Source organism: Sciurus vulgaris (assembly GCF_902686455.1).
Source record: "Sciurus vulgaris genome assembly, chromosome: 10".
In the NCBI taxonomy this organism is placed as follows: domain Eukaryota; kingdom Metazoa; phylum Chordata; class Mammalia; order Rodentia; family Sciuridae; genus Sciurus; species Sciurus vulgaris.
The window spans coordinates 46,256,336-46,276,918 of NC_136470.1; the positions used below are offsets into that span (position 1 = coordinate 46,256,336).

The 20,583-nt window shown below is 35.7% G+C and overlaps 1 protein-coding gene across 3 annotated transcripts in view; it reads left to right on the top strand.

Annotated features, from left to right (window-relative positions):
• The window catches only part of EPHA6 (EPH receptor A6), an 889,912-nt gene that overhangs the window by 592,403 nt on the left and 276,926 nt on the right, over nt 1–20,583 (top strand). For 2 of the 3 annotated variants that reach the window (XM_079100537.1, XM_079100535.1), the window contains 2 exons: nt 6,834–6,881; nt 7,255–7,417. In XM_079100537.1, coding sequence (XP_078956663.1) covers nt 6,834–6,881; nt 7,255–7,417 — 211 coding nt within the window. The remainder of the gene's footprint in view (nt 1–6,833; nt 6,882–7,254; nt 7,418–20,583) is intronic. The other variant, XM_079100534.1, reaches the window with a different exon arrangement.

The window sequence follows — 20,583 nt, forward strand, 5'->3', positions numbered from 1 at the left end:
AATGATCTCACTGATAAGCAGATGATGATACATAATGGGGGGTGGGAGGGAGGCAAAAATGGAGGAAGGAGGGACTATATAGAGGCAAAAGAGGAGTGGGAGGGGTAGGGAAGAAGGAAAAATTAACAGAATGAATCAAACACCATTACCCTATGTAAACGTATGATTACACAAATGGTATGCCTCTACTTCATGTACAAACAGAGAAACAAGATGTACCCGATTTGTTTACAATAAAATAAATTTTAAAAAATGCATATGGTTTTTTAAAATATTTTTTAGCAAGTAAAATCTTGGATATTCTCCATAATGTTCCTAAGAAAACAAATTGGTTATATGACATAATATTATTACATTTTGATTATAGAAGCATTAAAAGCAGGCAAAAACAATATTTCTCTTCTCTCATTTGGATTGTAATTAATTATGCATACTTATTTTAAATTGCTACAACAGTATTTAAGAACTTAAAAGCTAAATGTATGGAGCAATTAATTCATTAATTTCTTCATCTGGATAATCTATCATGAGAGCCTGAAGTATGCTAGACCTTAGCATACTGTTTTAAACAGTGGAAATATAAAGGCTAAAAGACGAGCAAAGTACCTATACATTTTTTAAAAGACGTCTCACAGCATCTGGAAGATTACTTCAAAGCATAAACCTACATTGCCTTGGATTACACATACTACCTACTGATAACTGCTTCTTAAATAAAGAAATAATGCTAGATTACAAGTCTGTTGAAGCCTAAGTAAGACTTGTACATACTATTTTGCTTCGTCCTTACAGCAGTCCTGACCCTTTTAGATGGATATAACTATCCTAATTTTCACTAGTGAACTAACAGCTAGGTGTCCACTGATTTCCATCCTAACACCAGGAGTTTCTAAAAGTCACACTATAATAGTCTGACCATTTCCATAACAGTAAATATAACCACTATTTTACACAATTACTTAGTTATGTCCAAGTTATCTGTTTTGTAAAATTAGTTATAAATGTTTAATTCCAGATCAGTTTTCCTCTGCCATCAGGTATACTTTTGTGCTATCTTCTACTATTGCACAATATTTAATCTTCAAGGAATTAATTTTCACTTTAGGTGAAGTAAGATGCATATTGGAAGAAATGGATCAAAAAGCATTTATTTTTGATTACTGGAGATAATCAAGAGTTGATTGTAGTAAATTATAGCCATAGTGTACTAAATGATACTTCTCCACAAGTACAGTTAGAGAGTATTTGTGTATTTAGAATAACTGCTCCTGTGTTTTTCTTGCTTATGCATATTTTAAAATTTTTTCACAGCAGTGACTACATTTTATCTAAGGAAAACAGTTCAGAACACCCCATCCATTATCTTAGGTCACCCTACCCATGAACTTAACCACTTGCCTCCTCAAATTTCTCCTTCTTATGCATTTTAATGAATATGAAAAAGATGCAACTTTCTTGGTTTCTGGCAAGAGAACATATCTGTGACTATTAGTATGGATGTCCAAATGCAGATTTCAAGGCAGAGTAGAACCTCTCAACCTCAGGCTGGTTGGAACCAGGAAAGCTGCGATCAATCAATTTCCATGCAGTTTCTCACTCTGTTCCTTATCATTCAATCGCCAAGAAGAAATCTGTCATCTTTCTTGTTTGCTCTTGTTCCTGGGACCATGGGCCCCACCTTGGCTGGCTAGTGGGGTATATGTGGTCCCAGGAAATACAGTGTGAGCTGGAAGTCGTCCAGGCCTGTGCGGCTACTTCCAAGCTGCAGTTTTGTTCATCCAGTTCCCAGGGTATGTCACCAGAGCTATACTGGATCCGCCCTGGGTTAGATGGCTTAGGTTTTCCTTTCTGGATATCAATCAACTGACATTTGCTATATATCCATGGCACTCCTTTGACTTTTCATTTTGCTTTGATTTGTTTTATTTTTTGAGGAAAACATAGACTTCATTTTTGAGGAAATTGCAGTCTATTCAGAGATATGTATTAAAGACACTGAAATAACTAAAAGAGGGGGACAGAGCTTATGAAATAACGTGCTACAGACTATTTAGAGTCAAAGAATGAAGAGATTATTTTATTTAAGATGCCTAGGTTTTCCTTCTGTTTAGTATCTTTTATAATATTAAAAATGCCAATCTTATGTGTATCTTTAGATAATTTTAATCTGTCTGAGATATGAGGCATGATTAAGAAATATACAGTCTTACAGGAAGATTACAAAACATCTCATAAACACTGACTAATGAAGAATCTTTTAAAAGGTTTAATTTCCCCCAATGAATATAAATGTATTTTTTTCTAATATTCTAAAAGTTCACCCATTATTTTCAAAGCATTAACACATATTGATCATACTTTAGGACCAAAAAAATTCAACATACTCCGTTTAGCAAAAAATCTCACTTTGATAAGTGAGAAAAAAAGAAGAAAATACATCAGTAGATCAGGGGAAAAAACAATACCAAGGTGTATAGCTAAGAAGTCCCAGGACAGCTTATCAGGTTTCAGACGGGGAAGTCCCTCACAGAGCATGCTCTCTACGAGTTAGACTCCAAAGTCTTATTCCCAGTAAGACTCCCTTAAATACAAGTTTAGAACAAAGAAAGCTCTGTTCTAAGAACCTGTCATGGACACTTCATCCCTTCCCTGAAGGGAGGGAGTGGTAGCCTTGAGATAAGTAAATGTCTCTGAGTTCTTCTGAGTGAGCCAAACCCTCCAAGAAGCATGCATTCCATACATGATCTATCAAGGATGTGGGAAGGTCACAGCAGGCCATGACAGGGAAGATCTTTAATATTTTCTTTAGCCCTTTAATGGCTCACAGCAGAGGAGAGAGGTCTGTATTTCTAGCATAGAAATAATTATAGAATTCAGCTGCTAGGTAGAACTTTGGTGATTACGTAATCCAAAACCTAAGAGTGCCTTAAAACCTTCACAGAGTGAGAATTCAGTAAATGTCTGTAGAATACATGGATTTTAATTTATTTAATTATTATATGAATGAATCAAAATCTTGAAGGTGACTTGCCAAGGTACAAAACAGAAAGAGAATCATGATCACATCTGAGATAGGAGCATTCCAATCCAGAATTCCTTATGTGTTGCTTCCCATGGACTCAGGCCTTGTTACCCCACTGTAGACTGATGCAGCAGAGGTACTGGGCACCTGAGCTCTCTCTTTTCACAAAGCTACAGTTTGAAAATCCAGTGCTAATGGATCCAAACTCAAGGAAGAGCATCCTTTTTCGTGTTTGTGAAAAGCTGGTACCTATAAACATAAAGCTGAATTCCGTATTCTAGGTAAATCTTACTGTTCCAGTTTGACAGTATGGCTCCCAGTAGTTGGTTCTCAGCACCTGTAAAGAGATAGTGCCTGAGTTTAATCTCCAGGATTTTCCCATGGGAAGGGAACCAAAAGTAAAGGTCAAATTCTCCAGAGAGTGACACATACATACCCTGCTTGACAATGCCCTATATGTACATTATTTGTACTGGGCTATTTTTTTGAAAAGTGTAGATGTGAGCATATACAATAGAAGCTGTATATTTTATTTTAGGAAATGCTATACATAACAATATATTAAAATTGATTGTTACTAAATGTGTTTCCCCCACCATTGGTGCTATTTTCTGTCCTCATCCAAGGAGAGGTGGGCAAGCGTTACTGCATGACTGAGGGTGCCCTGAGCCAATGAGCACCCTCTGTACTATCCATAGTTCAATGTACTTTGCTACCCACGGAGTTAAGTCTTTGTAGCTACGTTTTATGTAGTTTATTTGCTACCCAACAACTTGTTCTAACTCAAGAGATTGCAAGTGATGATCCTGGATCTGACGCAGAGGATTTTTAAAAATCAAATTTTTTGGAAATTAGTAAATACTTAGAACTGATAGATAATATATCAGATGAAAACATATGGATATAACCATCGTAGTCACGTAGTGTGAAATTGGTAGATTTAAATTATATGTTGAAATCAATGTGCTAATAAGGTAAACATGAAACATAAGAAGTTAGAAGAGAATGTAATTAACACAAAGAAAGTAAAAGGGGGGAGGAAAATAGTTTATAGTAAAAGCAGGTATTAAATGTAATAGGAAACAGAGGAACAATAGAGAGGGGAACAAAGCGAAGTGTTCATTCAAACTTCTGGAAAGTTTGATCATGAAAATAAAATGCAAAAATAAATAATATTAAGGTTGAGTAGAGGAATTTTATTATTCAGCAAAGATGAAAAAAAGTGTCAGAAAACTTTATTAACAATAGAGTGTATTACTAAGCATTGTTAATGGTAGACCTGTCATTTAATTAGCAATTCTATTGTGACACAAATTATGGTACAAATTCCAGGAAAGCATGCACACATAGTCTGTTTAAACATATTCAGAATTCAGCCTGCCAGAATGAGTACTGAGACCTAGATGGTTCTGTGCTAAGCATGGTCTCTACCTACTGACAGCTACTTTGAATTGGAGTTGATGTGTCAGCCGAAAGGCAATTAACCATAGCTCTGAGTTAATAGTGTCCTAGGCTTGTCATGGATGAAAGCTAACTCGGTTTCCCAAGAACTTAAAAACACCAGGAGGACAGAGGGCTGCTGTGTACTGTGAGAGAACTCCCAGTTGGAGACGGCTTTGTGAGCCCTCTCCTGTGACAGGCTAGCAAGATGTAAGATGTAAGAGAAGCAGCAGCCATCATGCTGGGGATGTCAGGCCAAGGACCCAATTCAACACACTTCCTGCCTGAGCATTTTTATTCTGGGGATGTAGGTACAATGCACTTGTATATATAACAGCAGAAAAGCAAAAAGCTACCTGCAGAAGGTCTCCTTTATTCCTTGTAACTTTACTAGGCAGGAAATTACTATTCAGCTGTCTATTTGTGAAGGAAAGAAGGTATAATGTGTAATTATTATGGGGCTGTTCTAAGAGTAAACTTTGGAATTCTTAACTTCTCTGTCTGGGCATAGGATTCAATTCCTTTTTCATGACTTTACAATTTATCTCTCGGTCATCATCTCATTTCATATTGTGAGGCAGCACTCAAAATACACCACAACTCTTATGTTGCAGAAAATTCTATGAAAAATAGATATTCTCCTCTTGCATCTGAGATGTAAAAATCCAAATGTTCTGAAAATGTGTACTAGAAACAATATCATTTCTTCTAACAATCTACATTTTTTTCTCTATCATATGGGTTTCATCCCCATAATTATAAAGTCCTTGATATTAGCCAACTCCTTCCTTCAACCCTTAGCAGATGATTATTGCCATCAATTATTTATAGGCCTTGTTTTATTTCTTTGGATTTTATGATAGGTAGGTAAATATTTATTTGCTTTCTACTCTCAAAATTACACAGGTAAATATGTTTCAATTTTTCTGTTTTGTCTTTTTAATTTAAAATATTGCTGTCATTAACTAATTTTTCTTTGTATTTCATATTCAGCAACCAGTTTTATTATTTGGGGTAGAGAGAGCAAATTTGATTCCTCAGTTAGACACTGAAAACCGTATAGCATATAAAGTTCTGACAAATAAGGCCATAAAGATTAAAAATGATCTTAAGATAAGAACATTTTTTCTTAAAAGTAGCTTAAGGGAAATGATTTTCATAGTTCTAAATCTTAAAGCATCACCAGCAAATTCATGAATGCTGGCACATTGTAGTATAGATTGTTATAACTTTGTTTGTTAGACTGGAAGAGCTCCTGAATAGCAGTGGTTTTTAATGAGAATATTATAGACAGAATTTAAGTATCAAATAAGTAATTCACTTAGTTTCTTTGAAAGTCACTTCTATCCCTGAAAGTTTCTACTTAGCTTTATGAAAAGAATAGTAGAAAGTAACTTATGGACTTGTTGACCAGAACTTGAAAGTACCAGAACTTTGAAACATTTCTGGTTTTTTCAATTTTGGAATATTTGCCCGTACATAAGATACTTTGGGATGGGACCCAAGTCTAAACAGGAAACTCATTTAAGTTTCATATATACCTTATACATATAGCTTGAAGGTAATTTGGTACAATATTTTTAGTGCACTGGCATTTTGACTGTGGCACATCAAATAGAGCCAGATGTGGACTCTTTCATCTGTGGCACCATGTCAGTACTCAAAAACTTGTTTGGGGAGCATTTCAGATTTTTGAATTTTCAGATTAGAGGGGTTCAATCTGTCTAGGGTCTTTCAGATATCCTATTAAAATATCATTATAAAGTTATTGTATGATAACTTAGAATGTAACTTTTAAGTTATTATATAATGACTTTATAAAACAAAAAGTGTCAAGTTTAATTTGTCCCATCACCAGCATCTTGTGGACAACCCTTTCAAGGACAGGATAAGTGAACTTGAACTATTCTGTTCTGAAATAATGGGCAAGAGAGCTCACATGAAGGATGCTCTCTGACAAGATCATTCAGAACATCCTGGCAAATCCAGTTCCCCTTAGTGAAGTGAAGTAGCTTAGTTAACACAGGTTAAGAAACACCAAGCCAGAAGCCCTGCCACTGATCCCACAGGTGTGCCACACCTTTCATAACTTTCCACGTCGTCAGTGTTCCTTCATGGGCAGATTATTTTAAAATCTATCTCATGATTACTATGTAACTTGCACATGTTTAAAAATAAAGTATAGCAATATAGATAGGGAAGGAGTCAATTCTCCCTCAAGGAAAGAAATTAATCCTTTTATTTGTTAAAGTTAGCTCAGCCTCAGTTACAACTACTGTTGAATCACTGAGTTACAGATCAAAGCAATTGATTTCTGGAAAAAGATTTCAAACTTTAAAAACAATTAATTTATTTTTCCTTTTACCCACAGGTCTACCCACGGATAGCGCCGGCATTTTGGCACTACCTGCGGGTAGAAGTGAGTAGCGGGTACTTGAATTCTCCCCCCTTGCTCCTGGCACTCTGCTGGCATGGCCTGACCTGATGTGCCCATTGTATTCAAGATGCAGCCGCCATTCTGTGTACACCACTCCTTAGAGCTGGATGAGAAATCTACAGCTCCAAGAACCCAAGTGCTGTTGGGTTCCTTAATAAATTTCCAAATCAAGGCCATATCACATGCATCATAATGGTGAACTATTCAATGCTAAACTATGGAATATCATGCTTCCACTCCTTTTTAATCAATGTTTCTGATATTCAGAGCACAGTTCTTCAGTTTAACTTTGGAATGTCTCTGGGAAAAGGTAGGGTCCTGCTGCTTCATTTCCTTCCTTTTTTCTGTCCCTCAGGAACACGAGCAGCTCACCTATTCCTCCACGAGATCCAAGGCCCCCAGTGTCATCATCACAGGTCTCAAGCCGGCCACCAAGTACGTATTTCATATCCGAGTGAGGACCGCAACAGGATACAGCGGCTACAGTCAGAAGTTCGAATTTGAAACAGGAGATGAAAGTAAGTTTCATACAACGATATAAAATAAGATGTTAATTTAGGACCCTTCCAATTTGACCTGATGTTTTAAAACCAGGTGTCCTAAATTTTTAATAGCCTTTCCAAATATGATTCTGTTCGTGTAAATATTCATACAGTCATTCGAGTTAATGTTTCTCTGCCATCATTAAATATTTCCATGAGTCGCCTTGCTCTATCGCAATCATAATGTGGCCAAAATCAGTCCCTTTATGCAGAATTCATCACTCACGCTATCCCACAAGTCTCAATGGATGGTGTTAGCCTAATTGTTAACCAGTCTTGGCATAGTAATATAATACTAATGAAAACTTGGAAGAGAGTGAAATCATGAACAAATTATTTGAGCAGTTAGTTCAAAATTGTGCAGCTTTGGCTTTTTATCTCAGGTCAATAAGAACAGAATGAGGAGATACATTCCACCCAAATTCTCATTATAATTTTATATATGTAGATGCATGGTCTTAATTAGAAGTTCATGTTAATTGCATTGCCTCAATGTACTGAAAACCAAAATGGGAAATGAAGGGAGTGAGGCCCAACATCATGCAACACAGGTTTTGAAATTTCTATCTGATTCTAGACCCAGCTCTACTATTGAATTCCTTTTAGCTTTCAGAAATCCATCTTTGTCAGGGTAATATGGAATACTTTCACAATGTACTTCTGTGGGAAAAAAAAAAAGTTCAAATATATAATAAATATCTGTTCCTGTCATTGTTAAACTATAAAAATTCAGAAAGAGAAAATTTATTATGGTTATTCTTCGTGGATAACAATAATAATAGCTACCATTTACTGAACTCCTAATAAATATCTGGAATAAAGTATTTTACATGAATTATCTCATTCAAATTTTTCCACATCCAAGGAGTCAGGCATTGTTTTCCTAATTAAAACAATAAGAAAACAGAAGCCTGGGCGAGTAGAGAATTTGTTCAAGTTCTTGAGGGTGGTAAGAAGCTAAACTAAAATTTGAAATTGAGGGTTATCTTCTTCTAAGACTTGGTCTTTTAACTAGTCCATCATCTGCCAAGTCCTATCATTTTTATTATTCTAAAATGCTATAGGTACGATCATGAAATAGGCCACAATTTCTCTAGTTTATCACTCTGGGGAGGGATCTTCTTCAAATTCTATGACAGAATGAATATTTATTGTTTTATTACACTGATGAAGAATACTGATCCATAAGTACTTTGTTACCATTATATCTAACTAAAAAGTGGAGGAGCACTGACCTATTTCACTAAGGAACACAGTTTTAGGAGTGAGAGTAACTAATGAGTCAAAGTGAATACTTGTGACTTGGATGTTTAATATCAGTGACAATAATTTATAATCCTAAATCATGACCCCTCAAACTGAAGTTTCAGTTATTGAGAAAAGAATGTAATGATCACAGAACATAATTCCACAATAAAATCAACATAAAAATACCTAAAGAAATGTCCCTACTGTGTCCTGCTGACTGATTCTCCCTTAACCAAATGTCAAGCATTAGCAAGGACAGTCAATACAAGGAGAATTTGGTTTAAGGAACAGTTAGTTCAGGCTGTTTAATTGTGTTTATCTTTAAAGATATTATTTACCAACAGTTTATTGAACAACTAGACAAAGTTAAAAAGCTTTAAGTTTTCTTATTTTTTAGATGAAGAAATTTACTTAACTTATAAAAGTCTGAAATTTTTAGTATTTCATAATTAAGTGAGAAATATACTCTTAGAGAAAATCATTGTACTAAATCTAAGTCATTTGGATTCATTTTGGGCCTTGTAGAGAAGGAAATCTAGTTTAATAAAAAGTAAATTTTGTTCTAGGTATTTAATTTTTTTAAATTTATTTCAGCTCTAGATTTCAACAAATCATAATTTCAGGACAAAAATTTCTTAAGACATTATATGGAATAAAGTTCCTTTCTTAGGCCCCATGCCCACCAGTGACTCAGAACAATATTTGCTCATTCAACAAAATGTACATGGCATTTAATATGTGTTATATTCAGCTTGAGACCCTGGGGATAAAAAATTAATAAAAGCTATGATTTTTGTTCCCAAAATTTACAATCTAGACTTGTGGGAAGCAAAATACTAGATTAGTGACATGTACCATCTTAAAGGTATGCAAGGGATGCCTTGAGGGTCTGGAGAAGGGATTCCAATTCAGCATAAATGGGTCATGTAGGGCTTCTGAGGGTGAAAGTCAGGTCTTACTCTAGAAAGAGGAGTAAACAGGGAACAACAACAGCACTGGGGCCTGAGACAGCATAAACAATTTGAAGAGCAAATAATTGAATGTGGCCACAACAACGAACTGTGAGTGGTCAAATAAGTAGAAGGTGAAGGTAGGTAGAGAGTTATGCAGAGACTGAGATGAAGGTACTTCTTTGGCTATGGCAAGGTGTTGGCGCACATCCTGAAGCTACTGAAGTTGCATTGGAGGATTTGAGTTAGGAGTGACATGACTAGTAGTAGCTCATGAAAGACTGCAGGCTGAGCAATTCACCCACATTATCTCCTTTGTTTCCAACAAGATCATACCTCTATAAAACTTAAATACCCAAATCAGTTAACTAATGAGTGGAGGGTCAGATGGGAACCTAGAACCATCTGAGAATGGCAGCCGAAGAAGGTGAAAACTATGCTCTGAGTTACTGATTTGTGAATGCCACAAAAGTGACTTTGATTACACTCTTGAAGAGACAAAATGTCTAAGAATCTGAAAAGTGTGTTTGTCTAAAACTAGAGTTTGGGTATATAGAATAGCTCCTAAGTTAATTTACAGCCTAAGGGAAAATCACTTAAAGGATCATTTTTTATCTGGTTAGCTTTAAATTGCATTTTCGAGCATGCTGTTTATACCCAGAAGAGAATTTCGATGAATAATGTCATGGTAGGAATATGGGCAGGTTTACCATAAATTCAGGAATATGATGATGTGAATCCCAATTGATGGCATCAGTCTTTTCCTCTTCATACTCTCCTAGCTCATGTTTAAATTTTTATAGCTTTTGTTTCTCGAGTAGTGTCTGAACTATTGTAACGTCAACTTTATTATTTAGTTTTCTCTTGTGCATTCCATTTAATTAACTAAATTTATAATACATACATAGAGATGGCATGTGGGTTGGGGAGGAGAGATTAGGTTCTCTCTCATTCGATGGCGCAGTTCAAATTTTTAAAAATAAGCAAGATGAAGTAGTTTACAACCCACTTCTCTTTAGCTACACCTATTTTTTACTTTGTTCTGTTTCTAGTTTGCTAACAACCAACAAGACAGAGCACAGAATACGAAGTCGTTCCTTTTCAGAATCACAATGCCCTGAACTGTTTGTGCTGTTTATCATAAAGGCATCAGGAGAACAGTCACTTGCTCCTCTTGCCCTTCCAGTGCAGCACTTGGTTATTTTTGCGTGGTGAGAACATACTAGTGGAAAGTGGCTAGCCAATGTAAAGGTTACTAATTACAACTGCTAGACTTTAAAATCACTCCACTTGAACTAGAGCAATGGATTTTTCACCTCCCTAAGTCTGTAGAATAATTGTATTACATATGTATATATGGAAAGGAAAGAGTGATGAAGTAATATGGGAAGTAATAGTCATAGGGTGACAATATTTTCCTTCTGTGTTTCACTGCTGAATATGTGTCTTTTAATATCTTACTAGACTTAGAGTAAAATGAAATATTATGTCCATTAACAGAATCTATTGAGTGCCTGTTGTGTGCTGGCCTTATTATTGGGTACTGCATCAGGTATTATATTTGATCCTTCTCAGCTTTTTCAAAGATTTAACAACATTATCATAATTATAGAATAAGTGGTAAGAAGGTGGTAACATATATACTCCATATGAAGTTAAGAGAGAAACTAATAAGAATTTTCTCAAAATTAAAATAAATTTACATTATGCCCAAAGTATCAACCATAGACACATATCCACATACTTACTGATCAAGAACAGCCCCTTTTGGCTCATATGGATGAAACAAAGAAGAATTTTAATCGCTTCAAATTTGTTTTTATTTCTGTGCTTATTTTCTAGACTTCAGTGGGGAAAAGATGAGAATTAAAATAGTCTATATCAATTATACACATGTATTATTAATGACTTAAAAACTATTTAATATATTTTTAAATAATTTGTTAAATTACAGCTATATTTTTAAAAAGAATAAAAATAATTTAAAGAAAATGAAATCAAAAACTTGCTTTATTTAGAAGAAACATTTATCTAATATTTAAATGTACTTTGGAGAAACAAAATAATTTACATGTTCATAATTTAAAACCAAAATAAAATATTTTATGCTTGATTATATCCAGCTTGAATCTTCTGATTAAATACTATAAAATAGCTTGTAAGCTATCAAAAGCAAGCCAAATTCTTACCTTGAAGTCAATTTTTGAAGAAAACTGGAATTTTACATATAATAATTAGCAGTTTACCTCTTCCATTGCCCTAATGATTATCCAAATGACCCCAGAGAACTATTACATTGCCAACATATAAGCAATGTGTTCCTTTTCCGTGAAAGGATTAATTATAGCTTAACTTTTAACAACATGTAAATTTAGGTCTTCACCTGTAGGCTACATAAAGCAGTTTTATAGCACAAAAGCCACATCTGTCAACATTTGTATATGTATTATTTATCATAAGTCATAATAATTGTCTAGATAATCACACAAAAGTCATCGTGATCAGCATTAGCAATATAAATTACTGAACCAGAGTATTTCAAAATAAAATCTTATGTCATCTCTTACATGTTTGTAAAGAAAAGTGGTATGTAGATACAAATGAATGAATTCAATTACTTAATTGTTTTGAAAACATTCGTAAGATTTATCTATTTTAGTATGGTTTGATATTTAAGCAATTTGAGTCATTTTAACAATTTATAGCTGGGAAATGATCCTGAAAATTAAGGTGCATGATGGTCTCCATTCTTGCTTCCCTACAGCATTCTTCATGTTCCATTTGACTAATTTTTCTATACTCCTTTTGTACACTTAAATATTCTAGGAGGGTTACATGATTGAAGACAATATATGCATTTATGAAATGCCACAAAGAAACCCATTATTTTGTACAATTAATGTGCACAATGAATCATAATTTAAAAAATATATATATAGGTAAGAAAATATAACCCAAGATTTTTGGAAGTTTTTCATTTAATTAAATGTGAATTTTTTTTAACAACTATTCATCTTTTTTTGAATCTAACCCACATTGGCAATGTTCCTGTCCTTTCCCTCAAGTTTACATGTACTCTAGGAAAATTAGATTAGAAAATTAGATACTTAATGCACAAAATGTTCTGTATCTTCACTACATTTAAGTTCTTGCATGACTTTCAACTGGAATATTTAGAAAACTATCACACTGCGTATGGTTGGTCCTGTTCACATACTAGACTTTTTGAAATGCTCTCAAGTAGCCCAGTAAGAAATCACTGCTCTTCCCTAGGACTTTTCATAGTATTTTATTGTGCATGGGTTTAATTCTTTACTAGGTTGTAAACTCTTTTGAGATCCATAACTGTAGCCTATGTGTCTTTGTATATCTTGTAAAATATCCTTGTACATAATTAGGTCCCAATATGCATTTATTAAATAAAGAAAATATAATTTTAAAAAAAGTTAAATATGACAGAATATTATGTTGCCTATCAATCCAAAAAGAAAGGATCAAATAATTTTATTTGTCACAGATAAAAAATAGTGCTTGTTTTATTTGGGGTAAAAACTGAAACTAGCTTGAATCATATAGAAACATAATAAATGCCTTTTAATTATATATAAATTACTAATTTTAAAATTCAGAGACATTGTAGGTAGAGCAAAATGACTTTTTCGTTGTCAACACATTTTCCTCCTTAAACTCCTTTTTAAAAGTACTCCAGTGTGTTTGATCCAGTCTATTGGCTGAAACACAATCTGTACTGCTTCAATTACTTAGGATGAAAATTAGCTACATCATTATTAACAGCAGCCAGGAATTTTGGAATGCTCATTAATGGTGGAGCATGAAGCAGAAAGAGGACCAGCTGACCCTGGTGGAGCAATGAAAAAGTTAATTAATCAAATAGGAGGCAGATTTCATATTTATGACTACCCAGAGGAGGACAAGTTACAGTATATAAGAATTTAATTTGAAATAATCTCCAATCAATAGTATACTTTCAATGCTGGCAGCCATAATTGTATAAATGCAAACGTCAATGGGAAAGAAAACTTTCCTAGCAGTTGGGTTGTCTGAATAAAAAGTAGCCTACCTTATGAGGTAATGAAGTCTCCTTCTAGTAAGAATGTGTACTGAGGGGCACTTGTTCAACAAGTCATAAGGGAAATCCCTGCTTCATTGAGGAGGTTAAAATAGAAGTTAGTGTCACTTCTAACATTAAGACTCCATATTTGTTGAGTTCCATCTGTGTTGCAAGCACTATTCTGCTCTTGCAGGCTACTAACACACTTAGTTTTTGAAGTAGAAACTATTATCATGCCCATTTTATGGATCAGGATACTGAGGCATAAAGAAGTACATCCAACTTAGCAGTACTTCTCCCCAGACAGTAAGTCTTTGGAATGGAGACATTATGTTTAGGTCCTGTTCATACTGATTCTGACAACTAAGGCTGAGTTCCATTTCTACCCATTTTTCTTATTTTCATTTTTCTTATTCACTTTGGTCATTCCAATATTCTACATGCTTTTTTTATTCTTATCTCCTATTCTCTACTGTACTTTAATAATATCTCTCCTTAAATTAATGCATCTTTGACCTTAAACACAGATTTTCAGAAGACTACTTATTTATTAATCATCATACATCAAGTTCAGAGAGATATGCAGTTTTTTAAATGCAGATTTCTGTTTTAGTGCACACATGATAGATCAAGGAGCAAAATAAGGTAGTTAATATGATTTACTTATATATATTCAGGATCTTCATGAAGAGTAACTATCTGCACAGAAATATGGAAGTTTCCCTTTAAGGGAGATTGCATGGACAAAAAAGATATTTTGTTTCTATTTTTCCTAAATCAAATAAGGATTTTAAGTGATCGGAACCAGACTTATGTACCATGAGACAGATTGAAGGTCTTAATATGAAAAATATTAAAGATCATAACTTTGCTAAATGGACTGGAAAGAAAATCATTAGCTATTAACAGGTACTTAGAAGTTATAAAATGGGTATTTCAAAGTGCAATGTTATAATTTGGCTCAGATCTAAAAGGGAAATAACAAACAGAAGTAGATAGATTTCTTAATACAGCACATAGTAACATACAGTAGCATATATAAAAATCTGATTTCTTTGGTATATAAATCATCTTATTGATTAGAAGATTTTCAAGTTCAGGAGCCTTCTCTTCTTCTTTTTTTTTTTTTTTTCATTTTATATGCGCAGGGACTGTTTACTTAACAAATTTCAAGTAAATAATACAATATTAGCTGTAGTCACTATACTGTACACTAGATTTTCAGAACTTAATCATACGTGTTTTCTTCTCTGTCTTCAGGAAGCTCACAACTAAACCACATTTGGGATTTACTAACAGAGTTCTTTATTTATTTCATTCCCAAAGTCTGATTTTAATTTGAATTGATTTGAAATGGACTTTTCTTTTCCATCCATCCTATAAATTGCCTGAATTTTTCTGTCAAGCTATTGGACTTTACAGCCTTGAATTCTTCTAGAGACCACAAGTTCCTAAGACATTTTGAATTGCTCCAAATTTAGTGAAAATTTTATTCTCTATAATTCTTGAAGATTTAGAGTCATTTTTCAGGCTTTACAAATCAGCTTTATGGACTTGTATTTTTTTAATGTCATATTTTAGTTGTTAGAAAAGCATCAAGAGCCAAGTGAACGAAGCATAATTTCTTACTCTAACCATTTGGAGGTCTACGGAGAGCAGCTGGTGTGATTCTAGATTGTAGCTCACCCTCACCCTCCACTGTTGGCTTGATTAGGTATTAAGTTAATGAAGGAAAGGGGATTGCAGTCTAGTTCAGTAGGTATTTATGCAATGGTATTTTTAAAGTCCTAGGGGAACTGAGGTTTGCTATAGAGTGATAAGTATACATATCATATAGATGAGATTCTACAAGGAAGGCTAAAGCTTGTGATGCTGGGATGAATTGTCCTTTGGGAAGCCACAGACTGGTAGAATGACACAGCACACAGTTTTAGATCCTTTTAGAGTTATATTACGCAGTTAAATTCTACCTGCTAGCACAATAGGACTGCACCAAACATAAACTTCACGGATCAGCCAATGCCTTTATTCAGGAACAGAATCATACCTCGGATGGACACATTTTCCTGATGGAAAATGAGCCATCGGCCCAAAGGGGCATCTATGTTTATATAGGTTATACTGAGAGGTGACTTAATCAATGAGCTTCTTGGTTGGGGCACTTAGGAATTTGAGGTCTGTTTCATTGGGCGAGATGTGGTTGGGGGGCCTAGGGTCAGTTTGGGCACTTAGGAAGCAGGTTTGTGAGAATTTGAAAATTTGTTTTTACTGTGCAATATTTTTACTTGGAGAAGAATGGAGGGTCTGGAGTTAGTGTTCTGTACTTATCTCTTTCCCTTCGGGGCCCCATTGTACTGTCACTGGGAAAGGATTTATTTGGGGTAGGATCAATGCTTTGGCTTCCTTTCTAGGGATTGTTCTGTCACTGGGAAAGAATGCACTGGAGAAGGATCAATGCCATCAATGTGCTGGTTTCCTCTTCACTCCATCTTCCCAGGCTGTACTATTTTGGGGTTTGTCATTTTACATATCCAACACTACCCACATAGCAATCCTTCCTTTCTCAGAACTGAAAAAAAAAAAAAATCGAGCTGAGTCAGAGTTGTTGAAATGCCCAAGACACATTATAATTATTATATATAATGTAAATATTAAGCACTATTCAAAACATACAAAGTTTGAAATTTTTAAATTTTCACAGTACTACTTTGCAATAAAAATCATGTTCAATTGTCTAAAGCAATATCTTTGATGTTTCTGTTAACCCAATGCAAACCATCTGTTTTTGCTTTATCTCATTATGAGTCACAACACTGAATGGACAGATGTTTCTAAAATAACCCAGCCAGCTCTACAAATGCCTGTGTGAAGAATTAAAAAAACAGCCAAATTGTTTGTGTTACACTTTACTTTTTCAAGAGAAACAGTAGTTCAGTGAATTTAAATTTTGTAACAGGAATTCTTGGCAAAATCTCAGCCCTCGAAAAGATTTAGCTGTGTGTGCACAAACCTGAGCATGACAGGTGTGAGCACATTACTGTGCTATGAAGATAGGCAAAGTAGCAGAATGTGGCAGCCTGACTACCAGATATAAAAGAGCTGACTCACAACAGACTGAGTTTCACAGTCTCTTTCGATTTGGAAAACTGAGCATCCATTTTAAAATGGTCTTGCACAATAGTTTTCTTAAATTAATTATTTTATGTTTGCAGAAAACATAACCAGAAAGCTCACAAAAATGATGTTTTCAATAATCAATTTCAGCATACCACAAACAATAAACAATGAAACATTACTGAAGCTAGCATACCTATAATACATATATTCTGTATTCATACAAACTTCCTATTCCCATATTCAGATAAAGTTAGGAAATGGGTGAGGTATTAAATATTGTTGCATAAGTTGTTATCTTTGCAAGTAAAAATAATTTGGGGGGGAACTTGCTATTTTTTTCCTAAATTTAATATAATAAGGGAGAAAGTGAAGGACAATTGAAAGCAGTAAGAGCTAAAGCAAAGCTGGGCATGGTGGCACCTGCCTGTAAACCCAGCAGCCCGAGAGGCTGAAGCGGGAGCATCCCAAGTTCAATGCCAGCCTCGGAAGCTTATCAAGACCCTAAGCAAGTCAGTGGGATTCAGTTGTTAAATAAAATATAGGAAAGGGCTGGGGATGTTGGTCAGTGGTTGAGAACCACTGGGACCAATCCCCAGAACCTCCCCTGTCCCCCAAAAAAGAGTGAAGGCAAACAGAAGAGTATTTCATTGCTCAGTTTACTCATTCACCCCATCAAAACATATGAATGAATCAAAACGTATTAATGGATGGACCAGATATCAAGGCAGGCACTAGGGATTCAAACACAAAAAGGTAAACTTGTTTCCTGCTTTCACAAAGGCTAGCAAGAAGTTCAGAAAGTTAAATAAGATTGCTTTGTTAGGTAGTATGAGATGTGTAAAGAAACACAAAGAGAAAAATACAAACTTGTCAAGGGAAGCTTCCATAAGAAGTGATGTGCTACAGGAGACATTAACAGTTAGTAAAACTTGACCATGAAAATGATGAGGGAGGGAGGGAGTGGGGTGGGAAGAGAGGACTAGGACACTGTTCTCTCCTGCACCTGTGCAGCTCAAAGAGAGCATGGAGCTGTCTTGTAACTGGGAGAATTTCAATATGACTAGAACCATGAATTCCAAAATACAGGCCAAGCACCAAAGGCATCAGGAAACACCCGAGAATGCACTAGAAATGCAGATTCTCAGACCTTGCACTGGATCTGTATTTTTACTCTATTTTCTGTTGCTCAAAACATGCCAAATACTGGATAAGTTAAGAAATAAAGAGGTTCTGGTCCAAGGTTGAAGGGTTGCATCTGGCGATGGGACCCTGTTGTTGGCAGAGTCCCCAAAAAGCACAGGGTATCACATGACAAGAGACAGGGAGTATATAAGAGATCTGGTCAAACTGGCTTTTATAGCAGATCAACCTTTGAGATAACTCATTAACCCATTAACTGCCTGGATGGATCCATGCATTCATAAGGAAAATGACCTAATTGCTTCTTAAAGGTCTCACATGGTCACACCTGTTAACATCTTGTAATGGAGATTGCATTTCAACATGAGTTTCGGAGGAGACAAATAGTATTCAAACCACAGATAACCTACTAAAATTCTTGGGACTCAATATTCTGTTTTAAATAATTCTTCCAGGTTGGAGAACCAGGACTTCACCAGTGAGTACAAGGTCAGAGCTGTAGTAGTGATGGCCTTGTGACAAGAACAAGAAGGGACTGGGGTTGTGACTCAGTGGTGAAGCACTTGCCTAGCATATGGGAGGCCCTGGGTTCAATTCTCAGCACCACGTGTAAATAAATGAATAAAATAAAGGTCTATAAACATCTAAAAATGTTTAGAAAAACAAGAACAAGAAAGCATGATGGTCATGGGCGCCATGAAGTGCTATCCCTTATCTTGCTATGAAGGCTAAAACTTCCTGGTTTTCTGGTTTTCTTCCAGCTACCTGTAGTTGTGGAGTCAGGCAAGTCAGCCAGAGGGAGCCTCCCATAACTGACTTTTCTAGAATCATTGCTAACACATCTAATTGTTTCCTCACCTTCATTTTATCCACACTAAAACTAAAACCTTCCAAATATCTTTTTTATTGCCATTTTTATACCTGTCATAACTTCCAAATTCCCGAGACACTATTTTAGCCTTAAGAATTCACCTACTGAAGGTGCTAGAACCTTGGGAATTACCAATTTAAATTCTAACACATGCTTGCTCTCTGCCTGCATGTAAGCCTGCATATCTCTCCTTGACAGTTCATATTTGGTCTCTGGACTTTCAAGACACCATGAATTATGGCCTGCTCACCACAGCCTCCTGAGAAAACTGCAGCTACGCCATCCATGTCAAACCTTCAAAGAAAATTGGTCAGTTGGAGAAATCCTGGATATTCAGTTATCTGGGAGATGATATATCTAGATAGCATGGAGGTAAAGATGATATGTTAGCAAAGCAAAGTCAGATGCTAAGACTAACATGCTACACGAAGGTGCCAGTGACTTGTCTCAGTCTAGTTCACATGGTTGTATGTTCTAAGTGGTAAAGGTAAAATAATACAGTCAACTAGGCAACATAGGACTTGGTCTGTTGGCACATGAGGACTCTCCTCTCTAGACATTAATTTCTCGTCATTTACATAAAGATAATGTGCTCTGTTACTCTCCCTCACTTTGCAAATGAGAAATTTCTGTTGAAGTAATTAAAGACTTAGACCAGGCCAGTCTAGATCAGCCTCTAAACTCTCTCACACCCCAGGTATTAGGACCAAAGGAAGGCAATTTAGTCAGTTTAAACTGGTTTCATCATGGGAAAGTAGAAATGTATTAATTTATTTGTATAGTCACCTATTCAATAAACTGTGAGAACCACTCTGTAGTAGCAGAAATAGATATATATCCCTGCTCTCCTGGAGCATATATTCTGGAGAGAGTTAAGAGACAATAAACAAATAATAAGCAAAATGTCTGTTGCGTCAGGTTGTACAGAGCTGTAGAGTATTGTCAGGATCCTCCCTCAAGACTCAGGCAGGTATTCTCTGAGCTAGGAAGTTCTGCCTGCCACCTGAGAACTTGTCTCTGGCCCAGAGCAGCTGCGTGTCCCAGGGCCATGCCCCTCCAGCAGGGGCAACCAAAATCTGAGACTGCTCAGTATGAGGTGCAAAGACCCAGCCCCTCTGTTTCATCTCTGAGGACTCTGAAGAGCCTTCTCAGCTCCAAAACTCCCCAGCTACCACATAGCACTTCCATTGCTACATATTTCCATTTCTGCTTCCCACACTCCCCCTTGTGTCCATGCTGAGGTCACTCCCCAGCAAGCCTGCCACCTGCAGTGCTCAGTATGCCAGTAAACCCAACCCCCTGCCCTCCAAGACAGTTGGAGAAAGATGCTCTGGAGAAAGGTGAGAAGGGGAAGAGGGTGCCCTATCCTCATGTGAGAAGAGTGCTCACTGCAGAGTGTGACACATCTCATCAGATCATTAAATGTTAACTGTCACTATAATCCTAATTGTTACTATAAAGTAGGAAGCTCATGAAGATTTCATGGAGGGGGCCTTACCTCATCCTTGAAGGAAAAGACGGATATAAATAAGCAGAAAGAAGAAAGAAATGTTTCATGATAGCAACCTATTTGTGTAATCCAGTTTTGTGGATATTTCCCACTAAATAGATAAAAAATAGAATTACTAAAGAGGGATTTTGGAATAAAAACTCAAGCTTTGTACTTGACCCTGGATCTTCCCTTCCCTTCCTTGACTCTGTCCCTTCCTAAATATCAAACTTTAGGTGAATCAGTATATTAGTA